We start from the raw sequence: 22,221 nt of genomic DNA, 5'->3' as shown, positions 1-22,221 counted from the left end.
CACAAACTTGTTTGTGCATGAATTAATTTTCCTTAACAGAGGTGAATTCGCGTGTTACGTCAGATTACACATAAGTTGTGGCGGTGTTTGAGCTAAAGATCACTTAAATACTCGCACCGATTGATATTTCATTCATTCACGTGTTGACGCTTCCACAATGAAGGCGACTATACTTATATTTGTGGTGTGCTGCGCGATCGCACACGCGCGATATATAGATTCTGAATCCAGTGCGATTCTCCCCGTGGACCGTGACATTAGTGCCAGTGAGCCACTGTCGAGTGCTGTGAGAGTTAGGAGACAAATAATAAACAGTGGAAGCAAAGGTTGTGCAAAAGGTTTTATAAAGTACAAGATGATCTGTATTCGATTATAACGTGAGTATAATTTACTAGAACCCTACACATCTTCCAATATTTTCAATTAGGATTTAATTATTTTTAATAGAGGTATTGATTAAGATTAATTATCACATGTTTGTTAATCCTTCTCATGTGATATTTTGTGATTGGTAAAACAAAAAATGAAATTGTAAAAATTTGGTATATTTAAGAAAGTAATCCAATTTTAGTTTTCTTCTTTTTGTGTTCTGCATTATTATAATGGTGCGTATTTTTTCAGATACAATGAAGAATGAAATATTCACATCTAGTCAATTTATTTATTATAACGACGCACGGTGATCAACGAAATAAGTATTATTATTTATTACCTCTTAGTTTCTTAATTATAATTATAGTAACTTCTTTTATGCGCATGTCGAATAAACGATTCATAGGTGATAATATATTGATTGGCGAATAATGCATTTAATTACAGATCTTGTAAATACCTGTAAATATAAATAGATACAGAAACAAATGTGTCTAAAATTTTTGCATATATATGCCGTTACCATATGAATCTATATAATAGAGTTATAATGTTATCATTATTTATATTTATATTTATATTGTAAGAATTAATGTGATTTGATAAACATTTTGTGTTATTTATTGTGTGAAAATAGGTAGGAAAAAAGAATTGATTGAATTATAAGTTATCTTTCCTCTAAAAGACTTGAATATATTTGTATATAATTGTAATCCTTAGTTATTATAGTATTATAAATGCGAAATTGTGTTAGTTCGTTTTTATTATTGTCAATATGGAGCGTGTTTTTGTATGATTTTGAAAGAGTAATGGCTACTGCCACAGTGAAACAGCTCATTCTATTGAGCGAAGTTATGAAGCATTGTGATAGTAAATTTATTAAATCTCCGAAAAGAGTTGTTGTTAAGCTGTTTTAATAAAACTGTAAAAATAGAAAAAAAACGTATCATAATAATTATTTCACGCTTAACCTGAAATAAAAAAACTGAAAACAATTTGAGTATGTTTTTCTGAAACCCTATTGTACGAAATTTTATAATAATGGAAAATGGAGTTTGCTCTTTATTTGTATAAATGCGCTAATCTCATGAACAACTGTTTCGATTTGAATAATTTATTCAATTGTATTTGATAGTCAATTTGTTGAGGTAATAGGATATATAATATCATACCACTACAAATAGGACCGTGGTAGGTAGTAATAATATTTCGAAAGCAGGATTTTTTTCTTTTAATAGCAGACAAAGTTGTGTGGTCAGTTAGCAATAGATATTGTAAATTTTTATTTTTATTTTCATGTTTATCTTCCCAAAAAGACATACGAAATGAGCATCTCATTAATGTTGGTGCCCCTTGAGAGTATGGTATATTATTCGACAGCGCATCTATCCAGTGATACTATAAAAAAACAGATTGATAAAATTCCTTCATTTATAGACTATATATTTAAAAATAAATTACATTTTATTAAAAGATACACTTTGTATATACAGAACGATGGACAGGACGGAAGCGTTGAAAGCTTAAAACTACATTTTTTTAAAGACAATTTCATTTTTAAAGACCTGTCCAATGATTCCCCATTTAATAACATATTGATGAAATAATTTTGTGGTTCCCCGCTAACGGTATGAATTGCCCTGATAAATACTTTCTTAACAATCCTACTAATATTATAAATGCGAAAGTTTGTAAAGATGTGTGTGCGTTTGTTGCTCTTTCACGCAAAAACGAGAGAACCGATTGCAATGAAATTTAGTACGTAGACAGCTGGACAACTGGATTAACATATAGGCAACTTTTTATCCCGATATTCCTACGGGATACGGACTTACGCGGGTGAAACCGCGGGGCGCAGCTAGTATGATATAAGTTGAAACTAATGTTGGAATGTTGGTATTTCGTGATTGACGCACATCCAAACAAACAAACCGAAAAACTGTTAGTTACTGTTTTGGGGTCTGTATTATATGCATTCAAGTAATAATTTTATAAAATATTCAATATTGCGATATTTGATTTATGTACACAATTTTTGGTGTTAACTGCCTCAAATAGAAGGTTTCTGGATTTTTCTGTCACTTAGCTGTCTGATTCTATGTCAAGGAAATTAGATTTCACTCATCGTGTTCATGAAGAAAAAAATAATAAGTTTATAATGATTAAAATAATATGTAATATAACTAAACTCGTGAGGTTTTCGTAATTTTCCTGTGCTAGTTGTTTGGCATCATTGTTATGTACATATTACATATTATTTAGAACTAAAATGCAAAATTGATTTTATTTTAAAAGAGCAACTACTGAGTTTCTTGCCGGCTCTTCTCTGTAGAAACTGCTTTCCGAACCGGTGGTAATGGCAAAACTGTGTAAAATGACGATTCGAAAGTGAAGTCTAATTAAATAAATAAATGTTTGAGTTTAAATTTGAGTTTGCTATCATTTGTGTCTTACTTCATTCCAATTTTTAATATTAGAATCTTAGTTGTGAATGTCAAAAATGCGGCAAAATTGCTATTTCTTTTGATTGCATATGAGTTTGGTTTTATAACATTTTAAAGAATTTGAATTTTTATTTAATTCCTCTTTGAGTTCGTTAGAAAAGAGGCAATAAGTTTGTTAATTTTGTTTTATACGCTGTGTCTACAAAATATGTGACTTTCGCAATTTTCCCTTTATCTGTCCTAAAACGTGCTTCGTATCAAATATAATTCTTATTTTTGTTATAAAAAACAAGTTTATGAGTTCATGGGAAGTATCATTGTCAATTACCATACCATTCACCGTTGATTCCCTCATAACTTGCAGCATAACCAGTTATATCCTTTTGATTGCGTTCATTTAGTTTTATTGTTTTACAACTCCAAGAAACAGTATGCATTCCTGAGAAAAAGGACAGATAGAAAGGCAAACACACGGACAATTAAACAATAAAATGAACGTTTCTTGTGCCTATGTATTTTGAGAAATACAACGTGAGTATATAAAAATGTGTGTTACTACTGATCCACACAAATTTTTCTGTCGTCAGAAGTTTCCTGATCTCCTAATAGTTTTCATTGTTATCACACTGCTATTTATAGCACCGTGATGTTATGCAGTTTTTTAAGAGAACTAATAATAATTTTTTTTTTTTTTTTTTTTAGGTAAGCGCTTGACCACGATCTCGCCTGATGGAGCGCGCTTCCCTAGAAGGTACTTGTTCACTCTTCTCTTGAAGACCTCCAGATTGTACTCGTCGGGGAACACAGACTCAGGAAGCATGTTCCAATCCCTTGCAGTACGAATAAAGAATGTGGAATCGAACCGCTTCGTCCGGGTACATGGAACGTCCACCAAATAGCGGTGCCTAGAGTCTGTGCGCCTCGACGATCGATGGAAAAAATTTTTTTATTGATTTGTTTTTCCAAATTGTAAGAATGAAGTTTCTGATTCCCAAAATAGGATAAACCTGTATGTCAGGACTCAGTGCCCTCTTCCCTAGAGCCAACAAGAAGTAAAAATGATTGACTAATAAAAATTAAAATAGAAATAGTTTTATCTGTATGTATTTTGATACTTTGATGAATTGACTATCCAAAAGAAATACAAGTTTCCAATTCAAACCAATAGTTAATAAAATTAGCTCATTTAAACAAAATAATATGACGAAGTTAACTCAGAATGTATTATATTATTATAACGTTTTTAGGGTTTGAGAAGTAAAGTACTCAAGTTGCTTTCACAGCTTGTTTATTTCAAATATACAAATTTCAAATATATCTTATTATATGTTTTTGTGCATTTTTACAGTTTTATTAAAACAATTTAACAATTACTCTATCTAATAAATTAGAGATTTCACAAATTTAATATCACAATGTAACTAAAAACTAGCTTTAGTTCGCAGGTTTGCTTATTAAAAAGTCTCATGGGAATAAGATATTTCACTGCTTCATTAGTCTATCGAAATAAGTAAATCATACTATAATATCTACAATATAATCATACAAAGGAGCGCTTTGCACTCAGAAAGTAAGACTATCTAAAATACATTCGAATTAATAATATTACTCAAATCTTTTAAAGACTAGGTAACTAATATCAACTGTAATAAATTTTTCTTACCTATTCTCACATAACGTATCACAAACAATATTTATTAAATTACATATAAAATGTAATAACTATAATAGCCTCATATACAATGGTAACATATATACAAATAAAAAATATAATAATATTGTAATTAACCGATATTATTACATTATATTATATATGTATTACAGAATTTGACCAAAAAAAAAACAAGATACTTATATAAGCAGTAGGAACATAGACAACAATTTTTAAAATGTCTGTGGCTGTGTATTCGTTCATTTTTTATTACTTATATATGCATAAACCGTCTGTTATTGTATGCAGTTTTTACAGACTAACAATATTTAAAACTTAAAATACTAATCAGTAATATAATTAACAATACTTCTGTTGTTCAACACCGAACGTCGTAACATAAATAAATTGACTAGAAGGAAGGCTGTCATCGACCATTGCATCTGAAAAAAGAAAAGATGCAATTCAATATGCCGACATCGAAAAAGAAATAAAATTACATAAATTTCCTATAAGAAAAGTAAAGTCCGGTGTCCCCTAGGGTTATGGAGAAGATGATATACATCTCTTTGACTGGTCGATTTTCTTTATAGACTACTAGGTCAGCCTTCTGTGTCCTGTCAGACTGAGAATCCCTCGAAACGCAGGATCCCTCGGTCCTGTGCTGATCTCGGTCCACATATCCAATATTACATGTACATTTATTTTTTTATCCATCACAAATTATTTAACAAACAGGTGAAAAAATTGTGTGTGTGCGATTCACACACGATAGAAGTGAAACTTCAGTAAATCGACGAAAGAATGAGATGAATATTTATAAAATATAATATAGTATGTACATTTCTGTCTCATTATTTGCCAGCTTGATTCTACACATTTTTGTATTTGCGTCTCTTATCCGTCGTTTTTTCCGTTGCATCAGGTTTGAAATCACAACGATTCTAAAGAAGTTTCACTCCAATAATTTATTAAATAAACAATATTCAGTTTCAAAATTAAGTTTGGGGTTTTCTCGTATGTCATACTTACGTTAGTTTGGAGTTTTCTCGTATATTGGAACGCATATCATCTTGTACTTCATAAAACCTTTTGCACAATCGTTCCTTCCACCGTTTATTACTTGTCTCCTAACTCTCACAGCACTCAGACGCACACTACCACCAATATCACGGTCCACGGGGAGAGTCGCACTGAATTCAGAATCTATATATCGCGTGTGTGCGATCGCGCAGCACATCACAAATATTACAATAACCGTCTTCATTGTGGAAGAGACAACGCGTGAATGAATGAAATATCAATCGGTGCGAGCATTTAAGTGATCTTTGACTCATACTACATGTACAAATATAAACCGCTACAGCTTGAATAATCTTTTCGTCTCTATAGAGGGAAATTCATACAGGGAGTTTGTGCGTCGATGTACATATTATATATAAATACCATTTATGGAATTACACAATGATTTTATTAGTTTGTATTATGGTGGTTCAGACTTAAACGATTCGAACATCTACTGCTGCACGAGGGAAGGTGTCTCACACCAGGCAGAATAAACATTGATCCAATAGATTGTGTAAGGCTTTAAGTCACAAATGTACTAAACTAGCTGCGCCCCGCGGTGTCACCCGCGTTAGTCTGTATCCCATGGAACAATCGGGATAAAAGTTTGCCTATGTGCTATTTCAGTTGTCCAGCTATTTACGTACCAAATTTCATTGCAATCGGTTGAGCAGTTTTTGCGTGAAAGAGTAACAAACATAATATGAACATACATCCATCCTCACAGACTTTTGCATTTATAATATTCGTAGGATTAAACACCATACTATATTTATAATGATTATTAAAAAAGCACATGTGAATCACTACGACACTACGTTTACGGATAGGATAAGACATGTTGATGGTAATATTTTGCTGTTACAGTTAATCTAAGAAACGTCTCGGTCAAGGCAGCTAAGCTATACTAGTTATATAATCTAAAAGTAGGAGTGTATTCGGGCGTTTTTTTTGAAGTGAAACTTCTTTAGAATCGTTGTGATTTCAAACCTGATGCAACGGAAAAACGACAGGTAAGAGACACAAATACAAAAATGTGTAGAATGAAGCCGGCAAAGAATGAGACAGAAATATACATACTACGATTTACTGAAGTTTCACTTCTATCGTGTGTGAATCGCACACACCTTTTTTTGTCATTATCTCTGCTAACCATACCTTTAAAACTAAAAAAGTACCAATACCCTTCGTCCTTTAATTCGGAATGAAAAAATAACATATCCTAGTGTCATTTTTTGATTTTATCACCCCTTTGACACGATGGATCACAAAAAGAAATAAAAATACTGGACGGTAGATATAGGCTAGTCGTGAAAAAGTTATCCGCAAAATGGATACAACCTCGTCAGAATCCGTATGACGATTACATACGAAATAGTGATGCTAAAAAGGCGGACGTAGGAACTGCCCAGGGTTATGTGGTGGGTACCATACATTTCTTATTATACGTTGATAAAGGGAGAAGCAATAGAGCACTCCAATATATTCCAGTTTCCCGGCGATACCATTAAGTATATAACTAAAAGATAAGATACAAAACTAAACTAACTTCAACGATTCCGTCGTTTGAAAGCGCGCGAAGTAGTAGCCGTTACGACGCCGTTTTCCTTGTGAATATATTAATCTAAAAAATTACTAAACCTTTCTTAACACAACACAACTAAAAATAAATCAATCGTTGCAGTATTTAAGTGATGCACGGACAAACATTTTAGTTAATAAGCTGTAATAGGATAACTTATCCAAAAATTGTGTAATTCTGACTATTTGACATACATACACACATGTGTAAATTACATAATTGATAACCATATTTTTTGCAGTCGGTTGAATATTCATGCAATATTAATTTTCTTCAAGAAGACTTTGATAATAATTAGTGTGGATTGGATACAAATACACAAAAAACAAACATAATACAGGGGGAACAAATTTTGAACGATATCTAGACTGTTGATTCATAAACATTTGAGTTTTTAAAGATTGGAGACTGATTAAATTTTCGAATGCACATTGAAAACGTGCGTTAAACTCATACATCTCAGTTATATTTCTGTAAATTTTTCTGTATTATTCAAAACTTTAATTAGTTAATTTCCATTGCTTGTGCATGTTCCACAATATCCTAATGGCCTTAGTAGATATGGTCCAACAAATATAAACATATTGAAAGCATGCTTAAAGTAAAAGTGCGGAATTATAAAACATATTGTTTCCGAATGTAAAAATAACATTTCAAAATTACAAGATGAACCTATTTAGGCTAAAAAGTTAGAATTTCAGCTGTTGAAAGAAAATTTCTTCAACCATAAATATTCCCTCTAATAAATTAAATAAACCATCCTCCAAAAAATAAATTAGCTAACTTCGTACCCCATATTTGCTGCCAGATGCCTTACTACTGCTAAGGAACGTACATATGTATAATAAAAAAATTGATTCTAAGTATAAACTTAAACAGTATTATTTAGCCACGTTGTAACAAGTGAAGTCCCGTGTCCCCTAGTGGGGTATGGGGCAGATGATATACATCTGTTTCACTGATCGATTTTCTTTATGGACAAGTAGGTGATCAGCCTCCTGTGGCCTGCCAGACCCAGACATTTTTTTTGTGCGCCCCCACCGGGATTCGAACCCAGGACCCCTCGGTTCTACGCTCACGCGTTAACCACTGTACCAAGGAGGCGGTCGTTGTAACAAGTAAAGTGATAAAAATATAGAAATATTATTCCGGGTTAAGTGAAAAGCCCTTAAACTAGTCGGAATTGGATTTTAGAAAATATTATGATATGTTCACTGGTTTTGAAAGCTGTTTTCATCACTTATAACTCATCCATTGCAGCAATCACAAAAAAAATTTACATACTCGTACACGTATATTATACACGTCCAATAAAAGTAAAAGAACCATATTTTACAAAATTTAACAAAACACGGCGAACGTATAAAATAATTAATGTTTTATAATTTACCTTTTATAGTATAAAATTGTCAACGTCATAAATGATCCAATTGATGACCTCAAACAGTGAACTATTACCTCCTATGCATACGTAAACCCCATTTAACAAAGCTTGCGTGTTAGCGCCTACAGATATACATACTGACGAATATAAGATTCAGTGGTCATTCAAGTACTCGCATACGTTGCGTTCAGATAGGTGTCGGACCTTCCAGGATGAAGACGACTATATTAATATTTGTGATGTGTTTTGCGATCGCACACGCGCGATATATAGATTATGTATCCACTGGGATTCTCCCCGTGGACCGTGACATTAGTGCCAGTGTGCCACTGTCAAGTGCTGTACGAGCTAAGAGACAAATAATCAATGGAAATAACAAGAACCCATGTCCAGTCAATTACATCTTTTATAGAATTAAGTGCATTAAAGTTAAAAGTAAGTAGTCCCCAAAAACCTTTCGAAGAAAGTAATATTGAAATCTTTTATTTGAATATGTTGCAAATGATAATTTGTTATGTTCTCTGAAATTCTTATTTTATGCAAAGCAATGTGGCTAAAATTTTATAATATTGAATTCACCTATAAATTTTTATTATTATGTCTCTATAATAATTTATATTATAATTAATTTTGCTCGCTTTAATATCAGGAAAAACAAAACATGTTTATCGCCGTTTAGTTCCACAAAAGTGCGTTTAACTATGTATAATTTTAAGTATGATTATAGTATAATTTAATTTTTTTAGTTTTTATAGCATTGGCATGCTTTATAAATGAGATATTTTGAAAGAATAGAAAAAATTTGATCACGAGGCGGGATTCGAACCCGGTTTTATAGTATGACTCATATGATTATAGTAGTTACCTATATTAGAGCGTAGACCATTTTTTAATAAAAAAAACTTTTTTTTTTTGCAGATTAAACCATCCATGAGAGCTGATCTTCTAGTCAACTGTGTTATTAATAATAAGACGAGGCAAGGTGTTCTTACAGCAAGTGATGTTATATTAAATTTTGTGATATTTATGTGAAATATGTATATGAAAGTATTTATATCTTTTATATATAATGTTTGTATTTAATTGCAATAATAACTGACCAAAAGTAATTAGTACAGCTAGTATAGTATTATGTTATGTTAAAGTAGAAATGTGGTAAGTTTTAATAATTAGATAATAATATATCTCGTGACGTTGTAATCTATTGAAAAATTGCGATCAATTACGCAAAATGTCAATTGTGAAATTGGAATTTATTATTTATTCGATGTGAAGTTAGGTTTGGTTCAGTATATTTAACAATTCAGAAATTAGAGCTCCGTTGAATCGTAACACCACACGAATGTTTGGGAAAATTAAACACTCAATATAATACATATAATTGTGATATAATTGCGAGGTATTAAGCCTCCCTGTAGTCTTAGTAAAAAAGACATTTGGCAATCTCAGAAGTGAGATTATAATTAATTGCTTCTAACAATCTTACGGTAATAATAAAATCAGTATAATTATAGAGGTTAAATTAATTCAATTTTAATAGAGATTTTTGAAATCTCTAGTTGAATGTGATATTATATTTTAACTATTACGTTGGGTTATATTCGTGTATGTTGAATTACCACAAAGTCTATTGTACAAAAATTAATGAATGTATTAGTGTGATAGACAGTTAATTAAATATATTTTAAGGGAAATATTGTAAAATACATGTATTCTATGAAATATAAGTGAAATATAATGATTGTTTAAATACAATGATTATTCGTGGGACGGCCTTCAACAAGATGTACGGACGACGACGGACAGATGATTAAAGTGGCAGGGAGCCGCTGGACTCAGGCCGCTGGTGATCGGTCGTTTTTGAAATAATTGGGGGAGGCCTATGTCCAACAGTGGACGTCCTAAAAGGCTGTAACGAGGACAACATAATGATTATTGAAATAAAAAATGATTTAAGCTATTCTGTAATTTATTTCACGTTTACCATAACATCATACGTATATTGTCAAATTCTAACTAATAAGCTAGCATACATTCGAAAGACATTATTCCTCACACGCGCGCACACACACACGTACACGGACACACATACGCTCAGCTCGACCTTTCAATAGTTTGTTGTGAAATCCCCAGTATTACAATTGTAAATTCCCTCTACCTGTCTTTCTTTCTAAACTTCGATCCTATACCACTGCAAATTTCTATGATGTATAAGTATAGTTTTTTACCCGAGAATATGTATTATTGGATCAGATAGAAAGGAAAGGATCGTTTTTGTCCCCGGAAATCTCACGGGAACGGAAACTGCGGGGATAATTCCGGGACTGTGTATCTTTTTCTTTGACTACACGGTTGAAGCCCAAACGGACTTCTAGTATATACATGTAGTATAGTATATATAAAGTATACAATTAATACTTGTAAAATTGGCCTATTGTAAGCATAATCATTTTTTATAATAAAACTAGCTGGTGTGCGCGACTTCGTACGTGTGAACTATGTACCTAATAAACAGGAACAAGAACTACTATTCTTCCCGTATTTCCGTTATTTGAATTGAAAGCTCGATTTCCCCGAAATTCCGTTTATTTCATTTTAAAATTACATTGATTTCAACATCAAATGTTCCAGTTCTCAATGATTATAAGTCTACAGAAATGCCCCCCAAACTGAACAATGTTTGCTAAGACCTTATATCTATACATGTTTTAGTGTAGCTTGGCTCTTGGAGTTCCATATTAGGTATTCCAGATCTCATATCAAACTTGCACTCTTTTTTTTATTTTTTTTTTATAGTGGGGAAATCTTGCATAGATACCCACGGCCCCTGGGGGTGGAGCCGTGAGTTATGTCGGATTCTTACCGACCAAAACCCCACTGTGTTCCGTCGAGCCACTTGAGTGAAGGGGCCACGGGAGCTGGTTAAAATACGTCCGCAACCCCCTCAGCGGCTGCCCGTTGCCGGGCCAGGCGCATAATTAGAGCGGCAAAGTGGGATCACCGCTCTACCCTCCTGTAAAACTTGTACTCTTCTAAATACTTCTTCTAAATCTGTCCAGTAGTTTCGGAATTTAGCGCATACAAACTAAAAATTGGAGTATCTCTTTGTATAAAAATTTAATGCATATACGCGGCACATATACCAAAATAGCATTTTTTACAATACGAATAATACTTTGTTTGCCTATCTTTCTGTTTGTCTGTTTAGGCTAGTCTCTGCAACGGCTGGATATATGTTGACGGAACATTCACTGACAGATAACTGATGGATATAATAAGGTGGTTAATGTTAAAACTATGTTATGACTGTTCAAAAGAAAAGTAGTATAATGGAATAAATAGAAATAAAAACAGAAATAGAAATACATTTTTTTGCCACCACTTATAATATAAAATACTTACATCTAAAACGACATATAAAAACAGTAATAGTGGCAAAAAGGGCTCCCCATCAGCAAAGCAGTAATCGTTTTAAGAACATTAAGAAAAAAAATATATTACTGCACTGATTATCAAAGGAGACCCCGTGATTATACAGACGTTATGATTCAGTAATAGATATTAAATCGAGAATAACATCAATAAGGTGCCTTCTCCTCCGGCCAGTAGCATAGACTGGTTAAGGATGCCCTTACCGGTGCTGAGGTATTCCACCTTCCTTTACATTCTACTTACTCTATTTACTCTCTCTCTCTCTCTACTTATAATTTACTCCACATTATTAATATACTTATTCTTTTTTTTCTTTTTATTTTACATTCGGCAATGGAGCTGGTGGGACGCCTGATGGTAAGCGCTACCACCGCCCATGAACATTTGGAGAGGCATAAGGTCCATTGCAGTCCTTACGCCTCTACAAATGGATTGCCGACTTATTAGGAAGGGATTAAGAAAGGATTGGCGATAGGAATAAAGGAAAGGCCTGGGAAGGGTACTTATTCGATAGGTATTGATCCTACATCGTCTTATCTAACTTATGATAATTTCAATTCTTGGAAGTATGAACCACTTTTGCACCAGTGTAGGATACGATATCTTGTTACGTTTTCAACGCCCTTCGCACTGGTCTACAGCAAAACAGGAACGCACGCTTCGTCAGACCCATATAAGGCACTCACATAAACATAAATTATCCTCTGTTTAAAATGATTCAATAGTTATCATCCGCAAAATACAAATATTAAGGATGTTGTTCACACATGTATTGCCATTTCATATGGGCGTGCGGACGAAAATAGTTCAAACGATGAAGGCCACAGTCATTGTATGGGTTTACGCGATTTTCATCGTGGTTTCTTCGCTGCCCTTGCAAAAATCTCATAACAGTCACATTTTGGTGTGTCATGGCAGCTTGCACTCCACTAACAAAACAGAACACAGCAGATCGAAGAGGTGTGTGCTTGAAAGTTTTCAAAAATGTTCTGCTGGCAGCACATATTCGAGAGAACTGGCTAAATGCATGAATATGTAAGTAGATGATATATAATTATATAAGTGTATTTTTTGTTACTGCTAGCAATACATGTTCTATAATATATCCTGCTAATATTATAAGCGCGAAAGTTTGTAAGTATGGATGGATGTATGTTACTCTTTCACACAAAAACTACTGAGCCGATATTCTTACGGGTGAAACCGCGGGGCGCAGCTAGTATACTATTATATAACCTTCACATACGGCTCGCAGTTTGACTTTCCTGTAAAGTTATATATGATCACTTGTCAAAAACAGAACTGGATACTTTATGAACCTTTTATTATACAAATGATGTTTATATCTCAATTGTTTCTGAATATACTAAATTCTGCCGGATCGTAATTATCGGTGAATAATATTTGGCTTTTCGATATGGAATAAAATAAATTTATGTTGTCAATTTCTTTACAGGAAGGCGCGAAGACAAAAGCTGCAGAACAAACCGCACTTTATATTAAGAAAAAAAAAACAAATAGCTAGAGGCCGTCTTATCGCTAGGTAGCGATCTCTATCAGGCAACCCTATGTACAATGTGCGAGTGTGAGGCGTGTAAAACTGTGAGGACGTTCATAGATTAATTTGAATAATGGTATAAATCATCATTTCAATGTAAAATATACATAAAGTAATATATTATTATGAATCTAAGAGCCGCAACGGCGGCTGAACTTGATGTAGTTAATAAGCAATGTATATTTTTGATATTACTAAATATTTATTTATTGTGCTTGTACGTATAGTTTTGTTTTATAGTTGTATTGTATAGCACACGTTCAATTGAATATTTCATTTGTTTTAACGTAATTTTTTCTGAATATATGAAATGATGTTAATTGTTGAAATATGTTCATGATTCAAGACTGCTAGTATATTAATTTGTTTAGCTATAATTAATTAGATGAACTAGTTTATATTAAAAGGCATGAATACATAAATTATTTTATCTTTTAAATCCTCTCTAATATCAGTATTACCGTGCACGCTTGGTCACGACTTCCCCGGTTGGAGCTTCAATCCTTTTTTTTCCAATTTGAAGCCATCCATCCATTTGTAGAGGCGTAATGTCTGCAATCGACCTTACGCCTCTCCAAATGTTCATGGGCGGTGGTCGTTCCTTTGCCAACCATCCCATAAAAATTAATAATGCCACAGTGAAACATCTCATTGCCATACGATACCATTTTGAAGAGTAAAAAGAGATAAGAATCACTTCCAAGTTGAGCAATTCGGATACATGGCACAATTTCAAATTTGTGGTCAAAGCGAAATCATAAACACGTTTATTGTTAATGCCCTTTATGTGTAGTATAAAATTAAATTCTTAAAAATAAAACAAATCTTTGTTTTTTTCATTTGTATAAATTATTTTTCAATGCATCGTTAAAACTGATTCCTTATTTAATATATTAAAAATAACATTTCAAAAATATGTTCTAATTGCAGGAGCTTTGATATTATTAAATTTAAAGTTTTAACCACGAATTGATGATAAAAGAATATTTTACTGCTATTAAATTTGATTTTGCTGCTGTATTCGATGTTTAAATAAAATCATCTAACTGTTAATACTCTTTCATATAACAACAATCCAGTCATTTTTATTTAAACTCGCTCTTTTCAAATTTCGACTTTGTCATTTCGCAATTCGGAAAAATGGTGTCGCTAAGCAGTTATTTGAGGACACCTCTTTCCCGTGTAAACGAGGAAAATATGTACGGACAATGTAAACGACAGGAAATTTCAAACAATTTTTTTTTAATTTGTATTGTTCTGGCGTACGAGCACTGGGAAGTGCTACTCGTAAAACTCTATAAATATCTCTATGAAAATGGGTGAATTTTCATAAATCCCAATATAACCTCCAGGCACACCCTCATATACGAGTATATTTCACGTACTACATTGTACAAAAACAATTCAATTATTTCAATGCATGAAAACCGCATGGGGTAAGTATGCTTAGACGAATAACTTATTCGTTTCTCACGAGTTAATTATTCCGCTTGTCTCATAATGAGAAAGAGGGAGGAATCACTATACCCCACTATACTCGTCGCGCATGCGCAACGCACGTGCGTGTTACGTAAGCATGACACGTTTTAACAGCTACCCGCAGTAACCGCAGAAGTGGTAATAGCAAGCGAGTGACACTATCGCTTCGCTTACTTGGTACTATTGCTAGATATCAAAAGGGGGTTGTGTTGAATATTATTATGATCATAATAAGAATGTTCTGCAATTCTGCACAACTGTCTAATTGAGAAATATTGAGCGAATGGTTAAAAATTTGATCACGAGGCGGGCTCCGAACCTGCGTTGTGACATAAAAAAAACCTCATAGGATATTTATGTTATTGATATAAGTAGAGTTAAAAGCAATTCTGAACTATGTTAAATTGCAAGCCATATTTAGCGTACATAATTGAATAAGGAAACATCTCGGAAACGGCCCGTTACCTTTTCCTCACCCGTCCCAGTCCATTCTCTCTTTCCATTCGTTAATCCATTCCTTTTCCCTTACCCCAAAAAAGCGGGCAGCGCATTCGCAGAGGTCCTACCATTGCGAATGTTCATGGGCGGTGGTGATCGCTTACCATCAGGCGAACCACCAGCTCAGTTGCCCGCTATGACATAAAAAAAAAATCTGTGTAAATAACCCATCATTATATTGTAATATGTATAGAAAAAAACGGTGTTTTGGTAGACTCATAAAAGGGGAACAATGCAAAGAGATATTCCATGTTATAATTCAAAAGGTTTTGACAGCGCTTTCTGATGTAGGAACCTGCGGGGGACTTATCATACGGTGATATATTTCTTATAAATTATAGCGAAACAAATTAATCTATACTAATATTATAAAGCTGAAGACATTTTTTTGAACGCACTAATCTCAGGAATTAATGGTCCGATTTAAAAAAATCTTTCAGTGTTAGATAACCCATTTATTGAGGAAGGCTACAGGCTAAACTACACCACGGGCAAGGCCGGAGTGGACCTTTAGTATAATTTATAGGCACATGGAATTAGATTTAAGGACACAATGACAGCTGTTTTTTATTTATTTATTTATCAAGCCACACAACAGTGTACACATAAAACTAAAAGTAATTAAATCTAAATTAATTAATGGTATAAATGGTATGGATACCTCCCTGAAATTATTTTTTAAATAAAATGCTGCCTATGAGTTGAACCTAATATTATAGCCTATCACCATATAAAGTTTAATCACTACTAGTTTCCATGATTAACGCACACGCATATAAACAGAAAACCATTGTCTATAAACATCTAAAAAGCATAGCCATTAATGCTTAAAAAACATTTAATGTCTTATGTCAATAACTACCTTTTGCCCGCGGAACCGTTCTCGTTTTTCTGATACAAAAGAGGACCTAATTTGTTCAACACATGTTTTTTTTTAAATTATTTATGTGAATCGTAATACACTTTGCAGCAGTGGTGGCTCAGTGGTGAGAACCTCGGACTTAAAAATTTATAATTCGGGGTTCGAGACCGGGCGAGCGTGCAGGAAATAAATTGATTTTCCAATTTATCTGCACATGTGGATAACATCACCACTGCTTAAAATGATGAAGGAAAACATCGTGAGAAAACCAGCATGTCCAAGAGTCAAAAGTTCGACGACATGTGACATCTGCCAACCCACACTTGGCCAGCGTGGTGGAACCAACCTGAACCCTCATAGGAGGCCTGTGTCCCAGCAGTGGGAACATTAATATGGGCTGATGATGATGATAATACACTTTTACATTACAAAACTCACTTTAGTTAGTGAGCATCTAAAATTAAATATGAAGCAACTCAAATGGTTGCTAATAGAGGATAATTAATAAAGCATAATTATTTATAACCAATTATTATTTATTCCACGGATTATTCTAAAGTTAAAATTAACAGTTATTTTGGTATATCAACTTAAAATTATTGTTACACCATTTCCGTATATTAAATTTCGCAATGCCAACATTGCAATTTGAATGTTTTATAGAGTCCTAAACGTTGGTTAGTATTATTTGTGTTTTATATGCGCGAATCACGAAAAAACGATCAGGCCGATTTTGACTAAATTTTATACTGTGATAAACTAATATTGGGTTTGACTAATGCTACATTTTATTCAAAAATTTTATGCAAGACGTGGGGGGTTTCCATATATGTACATATTCAGGAGTATGTTATTGGATAGATCTACATATATATTAGAGGTTTCTCAATAGGTGTTTCACTAAAATAAATGAGTGATAATATATACGCATGAAAAGTTAAACATATCACACTTTCTCTTACCCTCATGTACAAAAATCCGTGTACAAAATAGGTGATCAATATGAGCGAAGCGGCGGATGAAAAGCTAGTTACAAAATATTAAACAAAAAATTAACATCAAGACATTATAATTTATTTATTTGTACATTCATAAATATATATCGCGCGCAGTTGCAAAATACTATATTGAAAAATGGTCTTTGTTTTCTTGTCTTCAGGTCGAGGGAAAATATGTAACAGCTAGGTCTTTTACTCCTGGTTTTGTTTACAAAAACTGGTAGAAAAGTACTGTATTTTATTATTTAATTTTACGCGAGTATTATAACGTTTAGAAATTAAAGATTTAATGGATTATAAATTTTCTTCTTAATTTATAAACGGAAAAGATATTGCATCTTCAATACGAATCCCTCAATCTAAGTTTTCAATAAACTGCCATAATGTACACTAATGCCAAGTTAGCTAGTTAAGCCCTCATACGGCCTGTGTCCCAGTAGTGGGAACATATATGGGCTGATGATGATGAATGCCAAATAAACACTATAGACGTATACATATATAAAATTATAAAATATATCAGCGACTAGCAGTTGCATTGGTATCGGGGTGACGTCCGCCCCTGAGAATGGATCCGTTCTAGGAAGGTTGGGGTGCAGTCGAGAGGCGCGCTCGGTCGTGCCGGCGATGGTCCGGTCCTGCCTTCCAACCAGAAGGTCATCATTTCACCTTTACCCTAAAAGGAAAGTTTTGAAGCATTCTTTATTTTATAGCAATCGAGGTTATATTTTAGACTGTGATTAAATTAATGATAGTATAATTACCATTTCATAGTATAAAGTAAAGTCACTTCCCGCGTCTCTATTTATATATGTTTGTATGTTGATGGATTTTTTTTAATTGATAGAGAGATACAAGAGGAAGGTTTATATGTACAATAGCGTCTTTTTAACTACTCCAAATATAACGCGTGCGAAGCCGCGGGCAAGTGCTAGGTGAATATAAATCTTACCATTCTGTTGATAACTTATAATTTAAGTTATATAATAATAACAATAGACAATACTGCCATAAAATTGCCAGAACTATACCAAATTAAAATGGAGTATGGCAGGCACCTGTTTGTAATGAAAAAAAAAAACTTCGAAGGTATCAACGGATACCCGAATGGAACGGAGTTCTTTCGATTAATTAATGATGAAATCGTTATAAACATTTATTTCCTTAATCTTATAATTAAAATTCAATGTTCAAACACTGTTCAATGCGGAATAGAATGACGAAGCGAAAATTAAGCCAGTTATTTTCATTTCTATGTAAGAGAGAGACAGACAGACAAACGCGCACGCCGCACGGCTTACAACCACAGCAATAAGTTTCTTTATAACTTTTGGTCTTCATTTTTTCCATCATTTCGCAAAAAGCGATTAGAAACTTCGTTCCAAAAAATGAACCATAAAAATCAGCTCACCCAGTAAAAAGTTATGAGGTACAAAACACAAAAATACGTACGTAGCATAGATTTTTATAAGATATCTATTAAAATACTTAAAAGCATTAAAACAAAATAGTGATTTGCGACTGTATGCAGAGGCAATTCATAGCGTGTTTCAGTAAAGGACTGACGTATATAGTATCGTATCATTGGCATATAACTATGCCAATGATACGATACTTGACGTGACGTCATTTCTCGTCAGAGAAATAGGTATGTCACAAATACGTAATTGTATATCTTGTGTGGTTAGTTATTCTTGTAAATATGCTACTTGTTGTTTAAAGTTCATGAAAATTGTTTTCAAACATGTAATATTCATAAACTATCTGTTGCCTGCAGCTTCGTCCGCGCGGTCCTAATAAATTTACATGGTACAAACTTTCATCCCTTATTTGATCCCCTTGGGGGTAGAATTTATTACAATCCTTTACTAGCGGATGACTTCGTCATAACATCTATCTGTAAACCAAATTTCAGCCCGATCCCTCCAGTGGTTGGGGCCGTGCGTTGATAGATCACTATGTTAGTCAGTCGTGTCAGTCACCTTTGAGTTTTATGTATATAGATGAAGATATTTAAAAATATTATCAATCTCTAGATTTGATTGGCTTACTAAAGTAGCTTGCTTTTAATTGAAGGAACTAGACGGACGCACAGGCGGCGATGTTTTCCTTCACCGTTTTGAGCAATTTTGATATTACTCGTATGCGCAGAAAAATTGAATTATCACTTTATTGCTGGTCTGTCTGGTCTCGAGATGGTTGATGATATCAGAGCATCAAACATCAGTCTAACTTACCACCTACGAAAGAATTTGTGTGCACAAAGAGCTATAATGTCGAAATTTGGCTATAATCGAGACATTTTACCTTGACATCCACCATTCCTCGCGGAGTTGTGATGAAATAGCCGGTTCTGTCTAGCGCTCGTTTGACGTCTTCCGATATTTGAATCTTCATTGCTGAAATATATCATAACCATCAATTTGGTTATTAAACCAATAATAAATAACAATCAAATAAGAGGCATTGAATCGATAATAACTATTTTTTATTAAAATATCACTTCTAAGCTATTTACATGGACAAAGCACCAAAAGATAAAACTGCATTGGAAATATTGAACACAACTTAAGATACGTTTTTTTACAATATATACTTTAAAATTATGTACAGTACGAGACGTCTATCTGTTCATTAAATATCAACCAAACGCATTTATTAGTATTTTCGTTATTGAAAAAAAAAAAACATATACACATACTAAATTTCACACCAATAACAATAATAATGTACTCACGTTCCCCAGTGCTCTCCATTCTGCTAGCTGTGTTGATGGTGTCTCCGAAAAGACAGTACCTCGGCATTTTGGTACCCACGATACCGGCCACACAGGGCCCCGTGTGAATACCACTCCGCATGTAGAGAGTCTGCAATCATACACTATTGACATTTTCTACTTTATAAGAACAAGAAAGAAAAAACTGTTAATCCATTTTGCTATTGCGACCAACGAAAAAAAAATTGATGGCTAGTTTTAAGAAAAAATAAATTTAAACGAAAAATGATGATGTTATAGAATAAGATGATTTTAAAACTAAAAAAGATGAAATTAACCTCAATATTTTGTAAGTTAAAATTATCGACGCTGTGATTTTTGATCTAGTTTCGATTTAAATAATAAAAGTAGTATATAATTTTAAAAACTCCTGGAGGCCTGTGTCCCCTCAGGGAACAGGTATGGGCTGATGTCGATGGTGAGAATAAAAATTAAATACTATCAATTTGGCCTACATATCATTGGATTGATTCTTAAATGTTTGTGGATACTATCATAGTAATGATGTATTAATTTATTCGAGCAACTACAAAGACTTTTGTATGTTACTATATATATATATAACTATGAAGGCAGTGCCACTTTTCATAACAAAGTAAATTCGTTGAGACTTAATTAATATTTTAAAGTAGTAAAGAAATAGAAATATAAAAAATGAGTTGAAATGATAGAAAGTGAGACAAAAAGTATATTTAGTTTAGTTAGTAAGAACGCTTTTTTAACCGTTACAAGAAATAAAATCTACCAAGGAGATCGAATCGATCGCCTCCTTGGTACATTGGTTAACGCGTGAGCGTAGAAACGAAGGGTCCTGGGTTCAATTTCCGGTGGGGACGCACAAAAAAAAATGTCTCAGTCTGGCAGGACACAGAAGGCTGATCACCTACTTGTCCCTAAAGACAATCGATCAGTGAAACGGATGTACATCATCTGCCCCATACCCCACTAGGGGACACGGGACTTCACTACTACTACTACTAAGGAGATCGAATCACAAGTGCAAATAACAACATTTTTAAATTATGGCCAGTATACGCATCTAAAAATTATCACATTGCCATTGTACAAAGTCTGGAAGCGAATAAAAAAACAAAAAAGCAGAAATACAACTTTTACCTAAGTTACCTGTTCGGGGCGATGCGGTAGTCGACATATGGACGTAGCTTCCAGTAATTCTAGTGCCATACTTGCTATTTCTGTCGCGTGTCTATTGCCTATAATATTTAAATCGCATTATATACATACACATATCTTTTGTTTTTATATCAGTGGTTTACTCGATGGTATGCAATCACCAACCCCAATGAATAATTCAAAAGAAGGGTTAATTAAGGAAAGGACTTGGATGGGTAAAGAAAAGGATGCGAGCCTCTGGCTCCATAATCGTGCGAAACAAGTTATACATTTATGTTATTAAAAATAACTATTGTCGTGTTTGTTCTTAAATAATCATAATCCAAAAGTGTTGATTTGATTTGACTTGATTTTTTTTTGACAATACGTCCATTAAACTACAGCTTTTCAATGTAATATATAGTTAAACGCAAAAACAGATAGTCAATACTTACCGTTCCTCACTGGCAGCCCTGACGCGACCATATACGAGTCTCCGATGGTTTCTATTTTATAAACATCGTAGCATTCTATTCTTTCATCGAATAACTTGTACACTGAGTTCAAAAAGCTAATAACCTGCAAACAGATTATACTTTTTAATCGCCTTCTCCCGCTAATATTTGGTATCCAAAGTGTTCTATGTGGCCTGTTATATCTACCTCTTTCTTATATATTTCACAGGGTTGTCACCATTAATAAAAATAAATAAGTTAGAAATATGATGACGACTTCACGGCTCACAATCTTTATAAAAGAAGTCAAATAAACTTTCCATGTGATTTGTGCATATTACAATTATTTTTGTGAATTTACATATAAATGTGTTATAGTATTATAAAATTTTGAGTGTTGTGATGCGACTCTATCATATTTAGCTATTTCGTATGTAATTAATACAGACAATTTAATTGTGTTTTTCTTACAACTATCTATATACTTAGTCTGGCCATAAATACTGTTACACTTAATTATAAAAAAATATTACATTTGAATTTCGAATCTGT

General features: G+C 33.3%; 1 protein-coding gene and 1 long non-coding RNA gene across 2 annotated transcripts in view; one reads left to right on the top strand and one right to left on the bottom strand.

The window, feature by feature from the left end:
• Positions 1 to 129: 129 nt before the first annotated feature.
• On the top strand, positions 130 to 789 carry LOC119838713. The gene is made up of 2 exons (XR_005288214.1): positions 130 to 377; positions 622 to 789. It is a non-coding gene; the product is annotated as an uncharacterized LOC119838713 (long non-coding RNA).
• Positions 790 to 17,851: 17,062 nt separating this feature from the next.
• The window catches only part of LOC119838624 (receptor-type guanylate cyclase gcy-1), a 47,359-nt gene continuing 42,989 nt past the window's right edge, over positions 17,852 to 22,221 (bottom strand). The window contains exons 13-17 of the mRNA XM_038364643.1: positions 21,670 to 21,793; positions 21,227 to 21,315; positions 20,063 to 20,192; positions 19,633 to 19,724; positions 17,852 to 18,001 (exon numbers count right to left, since the gene is read on the bottom strand). Of these exons, the coding sequence (XP_038220571.1) occupies positions 17,852 to 18,001; positions 19,633 to 19,724; positions 20,063 to 20,192; positions 21,227 to 21,315; positions 21,670 to 21,793 (585 nt within the window). The remainder of the gene's footprint in view (positions 18,002 to 19,632; positions 19,725 to 20,062; positions 20,193 to 21,226; positions 21,316 to 21,669; positions 21,794 to 22,221) is intronic.

The sequence above is a fragment of the Zerene cesonia genome, unplaced genomic scaffold (assembly GCF_012273895.1).
Source record: "Zerene cesonia ecotype Mississippi unplaced genomic scaffold, Zerene_cesonia_1.1 Zces_u004, whole genome shotgun sequence".
Classification (NCBI taxonomy): domain Eukaryota; kingdom Metazoa; phylum Arthropoda; class Insecta; order Lepidoptera; family Pieridae; genus Zerene; species Zerene cesonia.
This window is presented reverse-complemented; position numbering and strand designations above follow the sequence as displayed.